This window comes from Choloepus didactylus, chromosome 19, assembly GCF_015220235.1.
Source record: "Choloepus didactylus isolate mChoDid1 chromosome 19, mChoDid1.pri, whole genome shotgun sequence".
Classification (NCBI taxonomy): Eukaryota; Metazoa; Chordata; class Mammalia; order Pilosa; family Megalonychidae; genus Choloepus; species Choloepus didactylus.
Genome location: NC_051325.1, coordinates 16,887,853 through 16,902,343, shown reverse-complemented (window position 1 = coordinate 16,902,343; position 14,491 = coordinate 16,887,853). Strand labels below are relative to the sequence as shown.

General features: G+C 42.4%; 1 protein-coding gene across 1 annotated transcript in view; it reads left to right on the top strand.

The window, feature by feature from the left end:
* The first annotated feature begins 768 nt into the window (after window positions 1-768).
* Window positions 769-14,491, top strand: part of PCSK2 (proprotein convertase subtilisin/kexin type 2) — a 262,301-nt gene continuing 248,578 nt past the window's right edge. The window contains exon 1 of the mRNA XM_037811924.1: window positions 769-1,260. Coding sequence (XP_037667852.1) covers window positions 1,084-1,260 — 177 coding nt within the window. The 5' untranslated portion in view covers window positions 769-1,083. The remainder of the gene's footprint in view (window positions 1,261-14,491) is intronic.

Here is a 14,491-nt window from a genome sequence, read left to right as displayed (position 1 = left end):
AGAAAGAAAAGAAAAGAAAAGAAAAAAGGAAGAAAACTAGCGCGTCCCTGCCCTCTCTCCCCCTTGAATCAGCTCTTAGGTCCATCCAGGAGACTGCGTTTCCCAATCATCCCCGTGCCAGGAAGGGAAACAAATATCCTCTGGGATTTGTCCAAAGTGGCGGGAGGAGGGTTAATATTTGCTTTGTTACTGGGAGAAAGGGAGGCAAGTAAGTCTTGCGTGTGTATGTGTGTGTGTGTGTGTTTGTGTGTGTGTGTGTGTGTGAGATTGAGAGAGAGAGAGGGAGAGAGGGAGGGAGGGAGGGAAGGAGGGAGGGAGAGACGGAGAGGTGGAGTGTTTTGTTTTGCAGCGGGAAATAAGCAGGGAAGTAGAATAGGGAGAGGCCGGTGCCCCAGCTCCCCTTGGGGCTTCTGAGAGCAGCACACATCGTAATTCCCTTTCCCGAGGTTACAGATTTCCACAAACAATGACATCACTTCGGCGCCACCAGCCTGATTACAGCTGGGGGGGTTTTCCTGCGCGTGGCGGGCACAGGAGGAGAGGTGGAGGAGCTCTCCGGGGTGCTGAAATGGGCGGGGGCTGGGCTCGCCGTGCTGCGCCCCCAGTTGGCAGATGCAGGCGGCCCCGGCCGGGGGCGGAAAAGGGCGGGCCTGGGGGGCCCAGGGCGGGGCCCGCCGCTTCTCCCGCCCTCATTGGCCTTTAGCGGGAGGACGTCACCCGGGCTGGTGCTCTCCTCCAGCCCCTGTGGAGTTGGAGCTGAGGAGGAGCTGAAAATGCAGATTTAGCATCCAGCCCAGACATACACTTGGTCTTTCTCTCAGATACACACGGCTCCCCACATTCGCACCCCTGCAAGCGAGCCTGGCCGGCCGACTACACAGCGTCCCCGCCAACCAGATGCTGGAGGAGAACACACATTGATTTTGCTGCTTTCCAAGCCCCTAGCTAGCCTCTTCCCTTATTTTAAGATTTTTTAAAAGAAAAAAAAAAAAACTATATATATTTTGATTTGCACCTTCCCTCCGGGGCCCCTGCTCAACCAGCCTGTGCGCCTCCAGCACCACTTTTCACTCCCGAAGAAAGATGAAGGGTGGCTGTGTCTCCCAGTGGAAGGCGGCCGCCGGGCTCCTCTTCTGTGTCATGGCTTTTGCATCTGCCGAGAGACCGGTCTTCACGAATCATTTTCTTGTGGAGTTGCATAAAGGGGGAGAGGAGGAAGCTCGCCAAGTTGCAGCAGAACATGGCTTTGGAGTCCGAAAGGTAAGGTCTCCCTTGCATTTCACATAATGTTTCAAAACGGGGGCAGCCCTGCGCAATCTCATTGCAGATTTGCAAGTTTGCTCTCTTTCTCACGCCATGCAGATATTTTGCCATCGGCTGTTTAACACGACATTGCCTCCGGTGATCTCTCAGGGGTTATGTAATTAAAATGTCCTTCGGATGGCACTTGTAAGGTCATAAAAATAATTTATTGCCCTTTGACTTGGTGAAGAAAACCGACTAACCATTTTTCGATCAACGCCGCGCGCCCGGGCTGCTGTCCGAGGTACCAAGTTATCCAGGCTGCCTGGGTTGGAGGGGTGATGTGCTTAACCGCTTGGCTTAGCGTTGGCTGCTCTGTCAGGGATGTCTCCCACTCCCCCATCCCTGGAGAAAGAGTAGTTTCCGACGGACAGGGCTCGAAGCTTGGACACAGCCAGTGATCTCGGTGTTCCTCGGGCCCCTTATCGGGAAGACTTCCCTCCCAGGGACTTCAGTCCCTTCTCTTTTCCAGGAACAAAGCTCCCTGGCTCCGGGAGACTTGGAGACCTGAACTGGTCTCTCCTCCACAATCGGGGCGGAACTTCAGTTCCCTAGCCCCCGCCCCCGCCCGCCCACCCCTGGAGCGCACTCCTGGTTGGTTGGCCTTCTAGTCTCAACTCCCAGCCCTGAGAGCCGGAGAGGTGGATTCTGAGGGGGATTCCCTACGGAAAGTCGGGGTGTCCTCTCTTGGTATGTGGGCGGCCAGCCTGGCTTTCCCACGAGAGCGCGGGGATTCCCATTTCAAGAAGTTATCAGAGTTCAACTGTTTGGGCAGCCAGATGAGGCTCCTCAGCCTTGGACGCCTCGGGACTCCCTAGGGTCTCCAGGGTACCCATGGTAGGGGGACAGGGGAGAGGAGAGCGCCGGGTGGGGGCGGTGGCTGACTACTCGCTTTTCCTTGGAACTATCTTGCCAGGAATTTCGAGTGTCCTTAGGGGACCTGGTGCGGGGTGGGGTGGGGGGGCAGTGAGGGTGGGAAGAGCAGTCGGGGCGTGGGAAGCCACAGTATACAGGGATGCGGTCTGGCTACCAGAGGACCGGGTGGAGGTCAGTGGGATCCCAGGAGACAGATTAGGAGGAGGGAGGCGTGAGATGAGCGGTGGGTGCTTTGGGTTGTTGTTTTTGCCTTTCAAGGACGACGCGACTGGCTGTCCTCTCTGTCCCGACTTCCCACGCCTTCCGACTCCCTCCCAGTCACCACAGGGCTCCTTCAGGTGCCGCGGGCTCTCCCGTCTCTGCAGGGCAGAGGCAGCAGCTGCGATCTCGGCCCCAGGTGGGCTTGGCAGCGCGTTTGACAGCGCTCTGGGAGGAGGCTCTGTGTCTGCCAGTGGCGCGCGGGCGGGTCCAGCAGTTGAGAACTTGTTGCTCCCGGGAAGTGTGGGTGGAGCAGGGGAGAGAAGGCGCCAGCTGAGGGAGCGGCCGCTGTCGCCCCCGGCCTAGCGTCTGGGTAGTGTTTCAAGACTGCCGCCAACCCCGTAAACAAGCAGACCCTCCTTTTTTCCCCAACCCCAAATAATTATTATTATCTGACGATTATAGGTTACTTTTATGTGCTGGACTCCATGCTTTCTCATTTAACCCCTTCAACGACTCTGAGGAGGTTATGCTTATTATTGAGCCTATGGTAGTGATGAGGAAATAGGGGCCTGAGATAAAAACAGGCAGGCAGGATTTAAACCCAGATCTTTCAGAGGCGAAACCCATACTCTCTATCCCTTAGTACATACAAAACTAAGCTAGATGCTCTGCAGGGTTTGTTGAGCTTTAGGGTACACTGAAAATGGATGCAATATAGGGCACTTTATTTCTTGAATAAAATGTAGAATTACCTGTCACCCCACCCCAAACCATGCACTTTTACCAGGTATAGGCAAGGGCATTCTTCTCAGAAGTTTTCTCTCCTCTTTGCTTACTGCTTTGAAAATATGCCCTCAGGAAATGATCTCAGACACCTCACCAAATCTAGCTGTAGATGAAATTGATAATGGATTAAATTATTCCTTCTCCAAGGGGGTGGCCTTTTCACAAATTACAGATGTTTCAATGAGGGTTTCACAGTTGTGATGATGGAATTTGAGCAAAGAGGTGTAGAGACAATCCTGTCATACATGAATCACCTCCACATATACTTACCTTCAAGTCTCAGGGAGCTTATACTTTGGGGTGAAATCAGGGATGGCAGATACCTAGGCCTCTTTGTCCCCCATTCCTTTTTGGAAAGGAGACAACTGATTTGGCAGCATAGCCTCAAATCTGCAATTCCCATCTAGGAGAAACAGGCTTCCACCTTACCTCCTCTCTCCTTAACTCCCTTCAACCTTTTGGATAGTGTCTTTTAACAAAAATCCAGTGATTTTTGCCCTGGGTAAGTAAAGTAAAGTAAAAAGCTGTCTATGGCAAGATACTTCTGTCTGAGTCTTTGCATGGTGCTACGCCTACCCAGAAATTAGATCTCTTTTCCTCCCTTGGATCCACATCTCTCCATCCTTCAAGTCCTAGACTCAAACCTTCCTTGATACTATGGGCTACAGTGAGCTTTCCTTCTCCAAATTCCTCTGGGACCAATATGGATTTCAACTCCTACATAGCCTAGTGTACTCCACCCCTTGTCTGGTCATTTCATGTATGTAAGTAAATACTGATGTAAGCATTGTCTTTCTGCTTAAAACAGGGACGATATGTTCTGTATTTCTGGTTTTCTGACCATAACTTTCACAGGCAACTTCCTTGGTTTTGTTACTCTAGTTTTCCCAGACACTGCCCTGTCTTGTTTTCTTCATTCTGCTCTGTATTTCTGCTAACCTTTGCTATTTGTTTTGCATTTGAAACCCCCAATCCATCCTTCTCCTTACTGTCTTTGACCACTTTCCTCCTGCCCCCCATGCTCTCTGGTACTCAGTGTTGGACACCAAAGATTCTTGATCATTATTTATTGAGCCAAATGAAGGATCAATTATGCACACTAGAGGAAACTGCTATTTTATTCTAACCTCACAAACCTATGAGGAAGAAATTTACTTACATCTGCCCTACCTCCCAGATGAAAAACTTGAGACTCCAAGAGGTTAAGTAACTGCTCAAATCTGATAAGGGAAAGAACTCAGATTTAAAACCAAATCTGCTTGACCCAAAATAATTGTTTTTCTACATTATGCTACCTCCAGGAAGCCTTCCATGACTGCTCAGGACTGTGCCTTGGACTCACCATTTTAAAGTTCTGACATTTTTCCTTTCCTTTATTTTTTACCGCTTATTTGGTATTAAACTATGAACTATGTCATTAACTAATGTGTGTACACATGTCCTAAAAAAATAAATTTCTGGCCCTTTTTTGAACTTTTATTGAAGTATAATATAATGTTGGAAAGAGTGCAGCTTGATACATTTCAACAAGCTAAGCACACACGTATAACCAGTACACAGATCAAAAACACAAAATATTCTCCACATCCCGTAAGTCCCTATCCTCTCATCTGGGTAGTTTTCAGTTTTTGACTATTATAAATAGTGTTGCTGTGGATACTGCAGTGAATTTATTTTGGTGGACACATATACACCTTTCTGTTGGGAATACACCTAAGAGTAGAATTGATGGTTCAAAGGGTATGCATACATTGAGCCTTAGGAGACGATTTCAGTTTTTATTGAGGTATAGAAATTACCATAAACGTAGTGCCCTAAAGCAACACAGGTTTGTTATTTCACAGTCTGGCACATCTTAGCTGAGTCCTCTGCTCAAGGCCTCATAGGCTGACATCAAGCTGCCAGCCACCTGTATCCTCATCTAAAGGCATAACTAAGGAAAGCTACTCTTCCAAGCTTATTCAGTTCCTTGCAGTTATAGAAATGAAGTCTTCATTTGCCTTCTGGCTGTTGGGCCAGGACTTGCTCTCAGCTCCTAGAGGTCGCCCCCATGGAGGATCCTTGCCACATATATTTTATAGATCTCACACTCTCATCCTCTGAATCTCTTCTTTCAGGAAGGGCCCAATCCCTTTTCCAGGTTCATCTGATTAGCTCAGGCCCACCCAGGATAATTACCCTTTTGATTAACTCAACATCAACTGATTTGGTACCTGAATTACATATGAAAAATATTTCACCTTTGTCACATAGTGTACTCTAATCACAGGCATGAAATTCATCATATTTGCTGTCTCACCCACACTCAATGGGATGTGATTATATACCAGGGATCAGAAATCCTGGGGGCCATCTAGGAATTCTGCCTCCCACAGACACACTGCCAAATTTACATTCCCACCAGCAATTATACCAAATTTACATTATAACAATTTACAGTCCCACCAGCATTATGTGGGAAGTCAGGTTGCTCCACATTCTCATCAATATTTGATATTTTACATTGTTTTCCTTTTAGCCATTGTGGTGGATGTGCAGTGGTGTCTCATGATTTTAATTTGCATTTCCCTGATGATCAATAGAAACTAAATACTTCTTCATATGCTTATTGGTGATTTGAATATCCTCTTTTATGCAGTAACTGTTCAGGTCTTTTACTCAGTTTTTCTTTGGGGTTGTCTCTTCATTTTTTATTTGTAAAAACTCTTTACCTATTATGGATAGGAATCTTTTGTCAGATGTGTATTTTGAATGTCTACTCCTGCCCTTTTGATGGTGTCTTAATATCCCAACAATATCAAATGCAAATTATATAATTTTACTCTCCCTTGATCATGCAGTCAATTGTCAGCTAATCCCAGAAGAGATCTTTAGCAGTATTCTCTCATCCCCTGCCTCATACTTTCCCAGATGAACATGGTTCAGAAAATAAAAATAGGATATAGATGTGAAACCACATATTTCCGAAAGGATTTCTATCTAACAAGACTTTAAAGTTTAGATTCTCTGGAATTACAGGTTCTACTATCATGATAGCTAAGAGAAAACAGCAGCTACTTCTCCCAGACAAGGCTGCCATGAATTCCTTTTGAACCCCAAATTAATACATTAGGTTGCAGGTCAAAGTCCAAGCTCATCCCTCAAGTCCTCTGGTTGACCTAGACTCAAGTGTTCTCTATCTCTTTGGAACTTCCATTTCATAGAATCTGTCTGTTCTAGTTTGCTAATGCTGCCAGAATGCAAAACACCAGAGACGGATTGGCTTTTATAAAAGGGGGTTTATTTGGTTACATAGTTACAGTCTTAAGGCCATAAAGTGTTCAAGGTAACACATCAGCAATCGGGTACCTTCACTGGAAGATGGTCAATGGTGTCCAGAAAACCTCTGTTAGCTGGGAAGGCACGTGGCTGGTGTCTGCTCCAAAGTTCTGGTTTCATAATGTCTTTCTCCCAGGATGTTCCTCTAGGCTGCAGTTCCTCAAAAACGTCACTCTTAGTTGTAGTTGGGATATTTGTTCTCTCTCAGCTTCTCCAGAGCAAGAGTCTGCTTTCAACGGCCGTCTTCAAACTGTCTCTCATCTGCAGCTCCTGTGCTTTCTTCAAAGTGTCCCTCTTGGCTGTAGCTTCTCTTCAAAAACATCACTCACAGCTGCACTGAGTTCCCTCTGCCCGTCAGCTCATTTATATGGCTCCACTGATCAAGGCCCACCCTGAATGGGTGGGGCCACGCCTCCATGGAAATATCTCATCAGAGTTATCACCTACAGTTGGGTGGGGCACATTTCCATGCAAATCTAATCAGCACCAAAACGTCTGCCCCACAAGACTGCATCAAAGAATATGGCTTTTTCTGGGGGACATAATACATTCAAACCAGCACACTGTCCGTTTCCCATGGCACCAGTCACCTGTGTCACAGCACTCACTATACCCAGTGCCCCTCTTGTGGATGAAGAAAATGAGGAACAGTCCATTGAAAGGTAAAGATCATGGTATTTGTTATCAGACAGCAATGGCTCTTGGCTATGTTATTGGATCCCTCATAGGCTCATTGTCATCTAAAAATGATTAATAAAATATGGTGGTTGTGAAAAATAAATAATATAGTATATGTAAAGTTCTGAACACAAAGCTGGGTACATAGAATTTGTAGTAGTAGTAATAATAATAATAGTAATAAGGTGGTTCCCTAGCCACATTCTTAATTCAAGAAAGCATCTGTGGCTGTACTTTTGCAGGAGTGACAACAGATTGGGTGAGGAATAGACACCCATCCCTAACCGTGGTCCATGAGATGACCTGGCTCAAAGCAGTTGATGCATTCAATTCATTAAATACCATTGTAATTATCTAGGACAGTCCTAATGGCTTCCTTAGGAAATTGGACTAGCTAGTTGCCATTGAGAGGAGAATGGAGCACAGTAACCATGAAAGACCCTATCCAGATTGTGGGAGACTCAGACATATCGTCTGAGTTTCCAGTGACTCTCCAGGTCCACTTCCCAGCCATAAGCCACGTATGACAGAAGCTGAAGAGCTGATCACCAAACTCATTCCTCTTCTTCATAGGCCATAGCAAGACCACATTTTCCAGCCTCCCTTGCAGATAGATGAGACCATAGGGCCATTCCAGCCAATGTAATATGAGCAGAAGTGATGGATGTGCACTTCGTCCAGGCTTGACACATTAAAAACTCCCCATAGGTTAATTCTCCATGTTCTCCTTTCTGAAACTTGATGTTGTTGACAACAGTAACTTTAGAAGCCAAATGCCAAAGATGGCAGAGTCACAAGATAAAATGAGTCTGGGTCCCTGATTCCTTATTTAGAGGACTTCAACTGAGTGATAAATAAACTGCTGTTAGATTAAGGCACTGAGATTTGCAGTTTTATCTATATAGCAACTGGTATGACCCAAACTTACATACTGACAAATAAATAGTCCTTTTCTTAAGTGACTGGAATTATTCTCCAAGCCTTGCCAACAGACCGAGTCAAAGTAGAACAATAATCTTTCAAAGCTTTTTCATATTGTCAACCAACTTTTCAGGTCTTTGTGATTTATCTTCTCTAACAAGAATATAAAATCCCATTCAAATCTCTGTCTCTCCCACCGGCAACCAATATGCCCTACTATTAATAGGTGCTCAAAATGTGCTTCTTGACTAATGAATACAATTGGACCAAAAGATGATGATTGGCCATCAGCACAGAGAGAAAGCACGTTCAAAAAAAATTACCCCTAGAGGATCCATTTCTTTACAGACAGCAGTTCAGCTAGGGAATTAGAAGTAGGTGGCAACAAGCAAGGGGGAGCTCGGAAGACTCCTGTTTCCCTAAAATTCCTAACTTAGAAATTGTAGGTAGTAAAGTAGATGATGAGCTCTTTGAGCAGAGAAAATAAAGTCTTCAGTTAAAACCTGATTAAACACAAAAGAAGGGAAAAATTATATCTCTTTTTCTCAATTGAGTGAATATCTAGTAATCAACCTCTATTTCAAAGACCTTATTAGTTATAGATCATTCTCTTAGAGCAAAAGGGGAGCGAATGCGATAGTTAAGTTGGCAATAATTATATATTCAGCTGTAACTATTCAAAGAAGTCAGGCTTTAAGAATAAAACATGAAACCAGAGGTTCAACCCCCCCCCCCCCCATTAGAGCAGTGGTTGATACTGCGTAGTTAGAAACAGATAGTATTCTGGATTCATTACATTTGAGCTCAGATCCATCATTATAAAAAGAAAGCCTGTATTGAAATTGTGGTTATTTTTTGAGATCTAATAATCACAGTATAGTTCAAAATATAAGTTAGACATAGACTTTCTTTACTAACATGGATTCATTGTAGCTAAAGTCCATTAACTCACTAAAGTCCACTAATGGTAAAATCAGTCACCTCTGTTCTAAATGTAATGGCTACATATTAATGGATGGCTTCTACACGAAATATATTTAAAAAGCAATAGACTCCCTTGACAAATTCCTTTTGTCACTAAAGCTAATTTGAGTGTGACTTTTTTTTTTTTTTTTTAAATCATCATTTTATTGAGATATATTCACATACCACACAGTCATACAAAACAAATTGTACTTTCGATTGTTTACAGTACCATTACATAGTTGTACATTCATCACCTAAATCAATCCCTGACACCTTCATTAGCACACACACAAAAATAACAAGAATAATACTTAGAGTGAAAAAGAGCAATTGAAGTAAAAAAGAACACTGGGTACCTTTGTCTGTTTGTTTCCTTCCCCTACTTTTCTACACATCCATCCATAAACTAGACAAAGTGGTGTTTGGTCCTTATGGCTTTCCCAATCCCATTGTCACCCCTCATAAGCTACATTTTTATACAACTGTCTTCGAGATTCATGGGTTCTGGGTTGTAGTTTGATAGTTTCAGGTATCCACCACCAGCTACCCCAATTCTTTAGAACCTAAAAAGGGTTGTCTAAAGTGTGCATAAGAGTGCCCACCAGAGTGACCTCTCGGCTCCTTTTGGAATCTCTCTGCCACTGAAGCTTATTTCATTTCCTTTCACATCCCCCTTTTGGTCAAGAAGATGTTCTCCGTCCCACGGTGCCAGGTCTACATTCCTCCCTGGGAGTCATATTCCACGTTGCCAGGGAGATTCACTTCCCTGGGTGTCTGATCCCACGTAGGGGGGAGGGCAGTGATTTCACCTTTCAAGTTGGCTTAGCCAGAGAGAGAGGGCCACATCTGAGCAACAAAGAGGCATTCAGGAGGAGACTCTTAGGCACAAATACAGGGAGGCCTAGCCTCTCCTTTGCAGCAACCGTCTTCCCAAGGGTAAAACTTATGGTAGAGGGCTCAACCCATCAAACCACCAGTCCCCTATGTCTGTGGTCATGTTAGCAACCATGGAGGTGGGGTAGGCGAATACCCCTGCATTCTCCACAGGCTCCTCAAGGGGGCACTACATCTTTTTTTTTTTTTTTTTTTCCCCTTTTTTGTCTTTTTTCTTTTTTTTTTTTTTTTTTTTTTTTAACTTTCCCTTCTTTTTTCAAATCACCTGTATGAAAAAAAAAGTTAAAAAGAAAACAAACATACAATAAAAGAGCATTTCAAAGAGACCATAGCAAGGGAGTAAGAAAAAGACAACTAACCTAAGATAACTGCTTAACTTCCAACATGTTCCTACTTTACCCCAAGAAAGTTACATAATATAGCAACATTTCAGTGAACTTGTTCCTACTACATCCATCAGAAATTAACAGACCATAGTCATTTCTGGGCATCCCCAGAACGTTAAATAGCTTATCTGTTCTTCCTGGATTATTGTTCCCCCTTCCTTAATTGCTCTCTACTGCTAGTTCCCCTACATTCTACATTATAAACCATTTGTTTTACATTTTTCAAAGTTCACATTAGTGGTAGCATATAATATTTCTCTTTTTGTGCCTGGCTTATTTCGCTCAGCATTATGTCTTCAAGGTTCATCCATGTTGTCATATGTTTCACCAGATCGTTCCTTCTTACTACCGCGTAGTATTCCATCGTGTGTATATACCACATTTTATTTATCCACTCATCTGTTGAAGGACATTTGGGTTGTTTCCATCTCTTGGCAATTGTGAATAATGCTGCTATGAACATTGGCGTGCAGATATCTGTTCGTGTCACTGCTTTCCGATCTTCCGGGTATATACCGAGGAGTGCAATCGCTGGATCGAATGGTAGCTCTATATCTAGTTTTCTAAGGAACTGCCAGACTGACTTCCAGAGTGGCTGAACCATTATACAGTCCCACCAACAATGAATAAGAGTTCCAATTTCTCCACATCCCCTCCAGCATTTGTAGTTTCCTGTTTGTTTAATGGCAGCCATTCTAACCGGTGTTAGATGGAATCTCATTGTGGTCTTAATTTGCATCTCTCTAATAGCTAGTGAAGCTGAACATTTTTTCATGTGTTTCTTGGTCATTTGTATTTCCTCTTCAGAGAACTGTCTTTTCATATCTTTTGCCCATTTTATAATTGGGCTGTCTGTACTATTGTCATTGAGTTGTAGGATTTCTTTGTATATGCAAGATATCAGTCTTTTGTCAGATACATGGTTTCCAAAAATTTTTTCCCATTGAGTTGGCTGCCTCTTTACCTTTTTGAGAAATTCCTTTGAGGTGCAGAAACTTCTAAGCTTGAGGAGTTCCCATTTATCTATTTTCTCTTTTGTTGCTTGTGCTTTGGGTGTAAAGTCTAGGAAGTGGCCTCCTAATACAAGGTCTTGAAGATGTTTTCCTACATTATCTTCTAGGAGTTTTATGGTACTTTCTTTTATATTGAGATCTTTGGTCCATTTTGAGTTAATTTTGTGTAGGGGGTGAGGTAGGGGTCCTCTTTCATTCTTTTGGATATGGATATCCAACTCTCCCAGCCCCATTTGTTGAAAAGACCATTATGGCTCAGTTCGGTGACTTTGGGGGCCTTATCAAAGATCAGTCGGCCATAGATCTGAGGGTCTATCTCTGAATTCTCAATTCGATTCCATTGATCTATATGTCTATCTTTGTGCCAGTACCATGCTGTCTTGGCAACTGTGGCTTTATAATAAGCTTCAAAGTCAGGGAGTGTAAGTCCTCCCACTTCGTTTTTCTTTTTTAGAGTGTCTTTAGCAATTCGAGGCATCTTCCCTTTCCAAATAAATTTGATAACTAGCTTTTCCAAGTCTGCAAAGTAGGTTGTTGGAATTTTGATTGGGATTGCATTGAATCTGTAGATGAGTTTGGGTAGACTTGACATCTTAATGACATTTAGCCTTCCTATCCATGAACATGGAATATTTTTCCATCTTTTAAGGTCCCCTTCTATTTCTTTTAGTAGAGTTATGTAGTTTTCTTTGTATAGGTCTTTTACATCTTTGGTTAAGTTGATTCCTAGGTACTTGATTTTTTTAGTTGCTATTGAAAATGGTATCTTTTTCTTGAGTGTCTCTTCAGTTTGTTCATTTCTAGCATATAGAAACATTACTGACTTATGTGCATTAATCTTGTATCCCGCTACTTTGCTAAATTTGTTTATTAGCTCTAGTAGGTGTATCGTTGATTTCTCAGGGTTTTCTAGATATAAGATCATATCATCTGCAAACAATGACAGTTTTACTTCTTCTTTTCCAATTTGGATGCCTTTTATTTCTTTGTCTTGCCGGATTGCCCTGGCTAGCACTTCCAGCACAATGTTGAATAACAGTGGTGACAGCGGGCATCCTTGTCTTGTTCCTGATCTTAGAGGGAAGGCTTTCAGTCTCTCACCATTGAGTACTATGCTGGCTGTGGGTTTTTCATATATGCTCTTTATCATGTTGAGGAAGTTTCCTTCAATTCCTACCTTTTGAAGTGTTTTTATCAAAAAGGGATGTTGGATTTTGTCAAATGCTTTTTCAGCATCTATTGAGATGATCAATTGATTTTTCCCTTTCGAGTTTTTAATGTGTTGTAATACATTGATTGTTTTTCTGATGTTGAACCATCCTTGCATGCCTGGAATGAACCCCACTTGGTCATGGTGTATGATTTTTTTAATGTGTCTTTGGATTCGATTTGCAAGTATTTTGTTGAGGATTTTTGCATCTATATTCATTAGGGAGATTGGCCGGTAGTTTTCCTTTTTTGTAGCATCTTTGCCTGGTTTTGGTATTAGATTGATGTTAGCTTCATAAAATGAGTTAGGTAGTGTTCCATTTTTTTCAATGTTTTGAAAGAGTTTGAGTAAGATTGGTGTCAGTTCTTTCTGGAAAGTTTGGTAGAATTCCCCTGTGAAGCCATCTGGCCCTGGGCATTTATTTGTGGGAAGATTTTTGATGACTGATTGGATCTCTTTGCTTGTGATGGGTTGGTTGAGGTCTTCTATTTCTTCTCTGGTCAGTCTAGGTTGTTCATATGTTTCCAGGAAATTGTCCATTTCTTCTACATTATCCAGTTTGTTGCCATACAGTTGTTCATAATATCCTCTTATAATTTTTTTAATTTCTTCAGGATCTGCAGTTATGTCACCTTTTTCATTCATTATTTTGTTTATATGGGTCTTCTCTCTTTTTGATTTGTCAGTCTAGCTAGGGGCTTGTCAATCTTGTTGATCTTCTCAAAGAACCAACTTTTGGTGATATTTATCCTTTCTATTGTTTTTTTGTTCTCTATGTCATTTATTTCTGCTTTAATCCTTGTTATTTCTTTTCTTCTACTTGGTTTAGGATTGGTTTGCTGTTCATTTTCTAGCTTCTTCAGTTGATCCATTAGTTCTTTGATTTTGGCTCTTTCTTCCTTTTTAATATATGCGTTTAGTGCTATAAATTTCCCCCTTAGCACTGCTTTTGCTGCATCCCATAGGTTTTGGTATGTTGTGTTCTCATTTTCATTCGTCTCTATATATTTAGCAATTTCTCTTGCTATTTCTTCTTTAACCCACTGATTGTTTAGGAGTGTGTTGTTTAACCTCCAGGTATTTGTGAATTTTCTAAGTCTCTGATGGTTATTGACTTCTAATTGTATTCCATTGTGGTCAGAGAATGTGCTTTGAATAATTTCAATCTTTTTAAATTTATTGAGGCTTGTTTTATGTCCCAGCATATGATCTATTCTGGAGAAAGTTCCGTGAGCACTAGAAAAGTATGTGTATCCTGGTGATTTGGGATGTAATGTCCTGTAGATGTCTGTTAAATCTAATTCATTTATCAGATTGTTTAGGTTTTCAATTTCCTTATTGGTCTTCTGTCTGGTTGATCTATCTATAGGAGAGAGTGATGTGTTGAAGTCTCCCACAATTATTGTGGAAACATCAATTGCTTCCTTTAGTTTTGCCAATGTTTCTCTCATGTATTTTGTGGCACCTTGATTGGGTGCATAGACATTTACGATTGTTATTTCTTCTTGCTGAATTGCCCCTTTTATTAGTATGTAGTGGCCTTCTTTGTCTCTCAAAACATCCCTGCATTTGAAGTCTATTTTATCTGAGATTAATATTGCTACACCTGCTTTCTTTTGGCTGTAGCTTGCATGAAATATTTTTTTCCATCCTTTCACTTTCAATTTCTTTGTGTCCCTGTGTCTAAGATGAGTCTCTTGTATGCAACATATTGATGGTTCATTTTTTTTGATCCATTCTGCGAATCTATATCTTTTAATTGGGGAGTTTAATCCATTTACATTCAACGTTAAAACCGTGAAGGCATTTCTTGAATCGGCCATCTTATCCTTTGGGTTATGTTTGCCATATTTTTCCCTCTCTCTATTAATATCCTTTATTGTACCCATACCGAATCTCTTTAGTACTGAACCTTTCTCCAAGTCTCTCTGTCCTGTCTT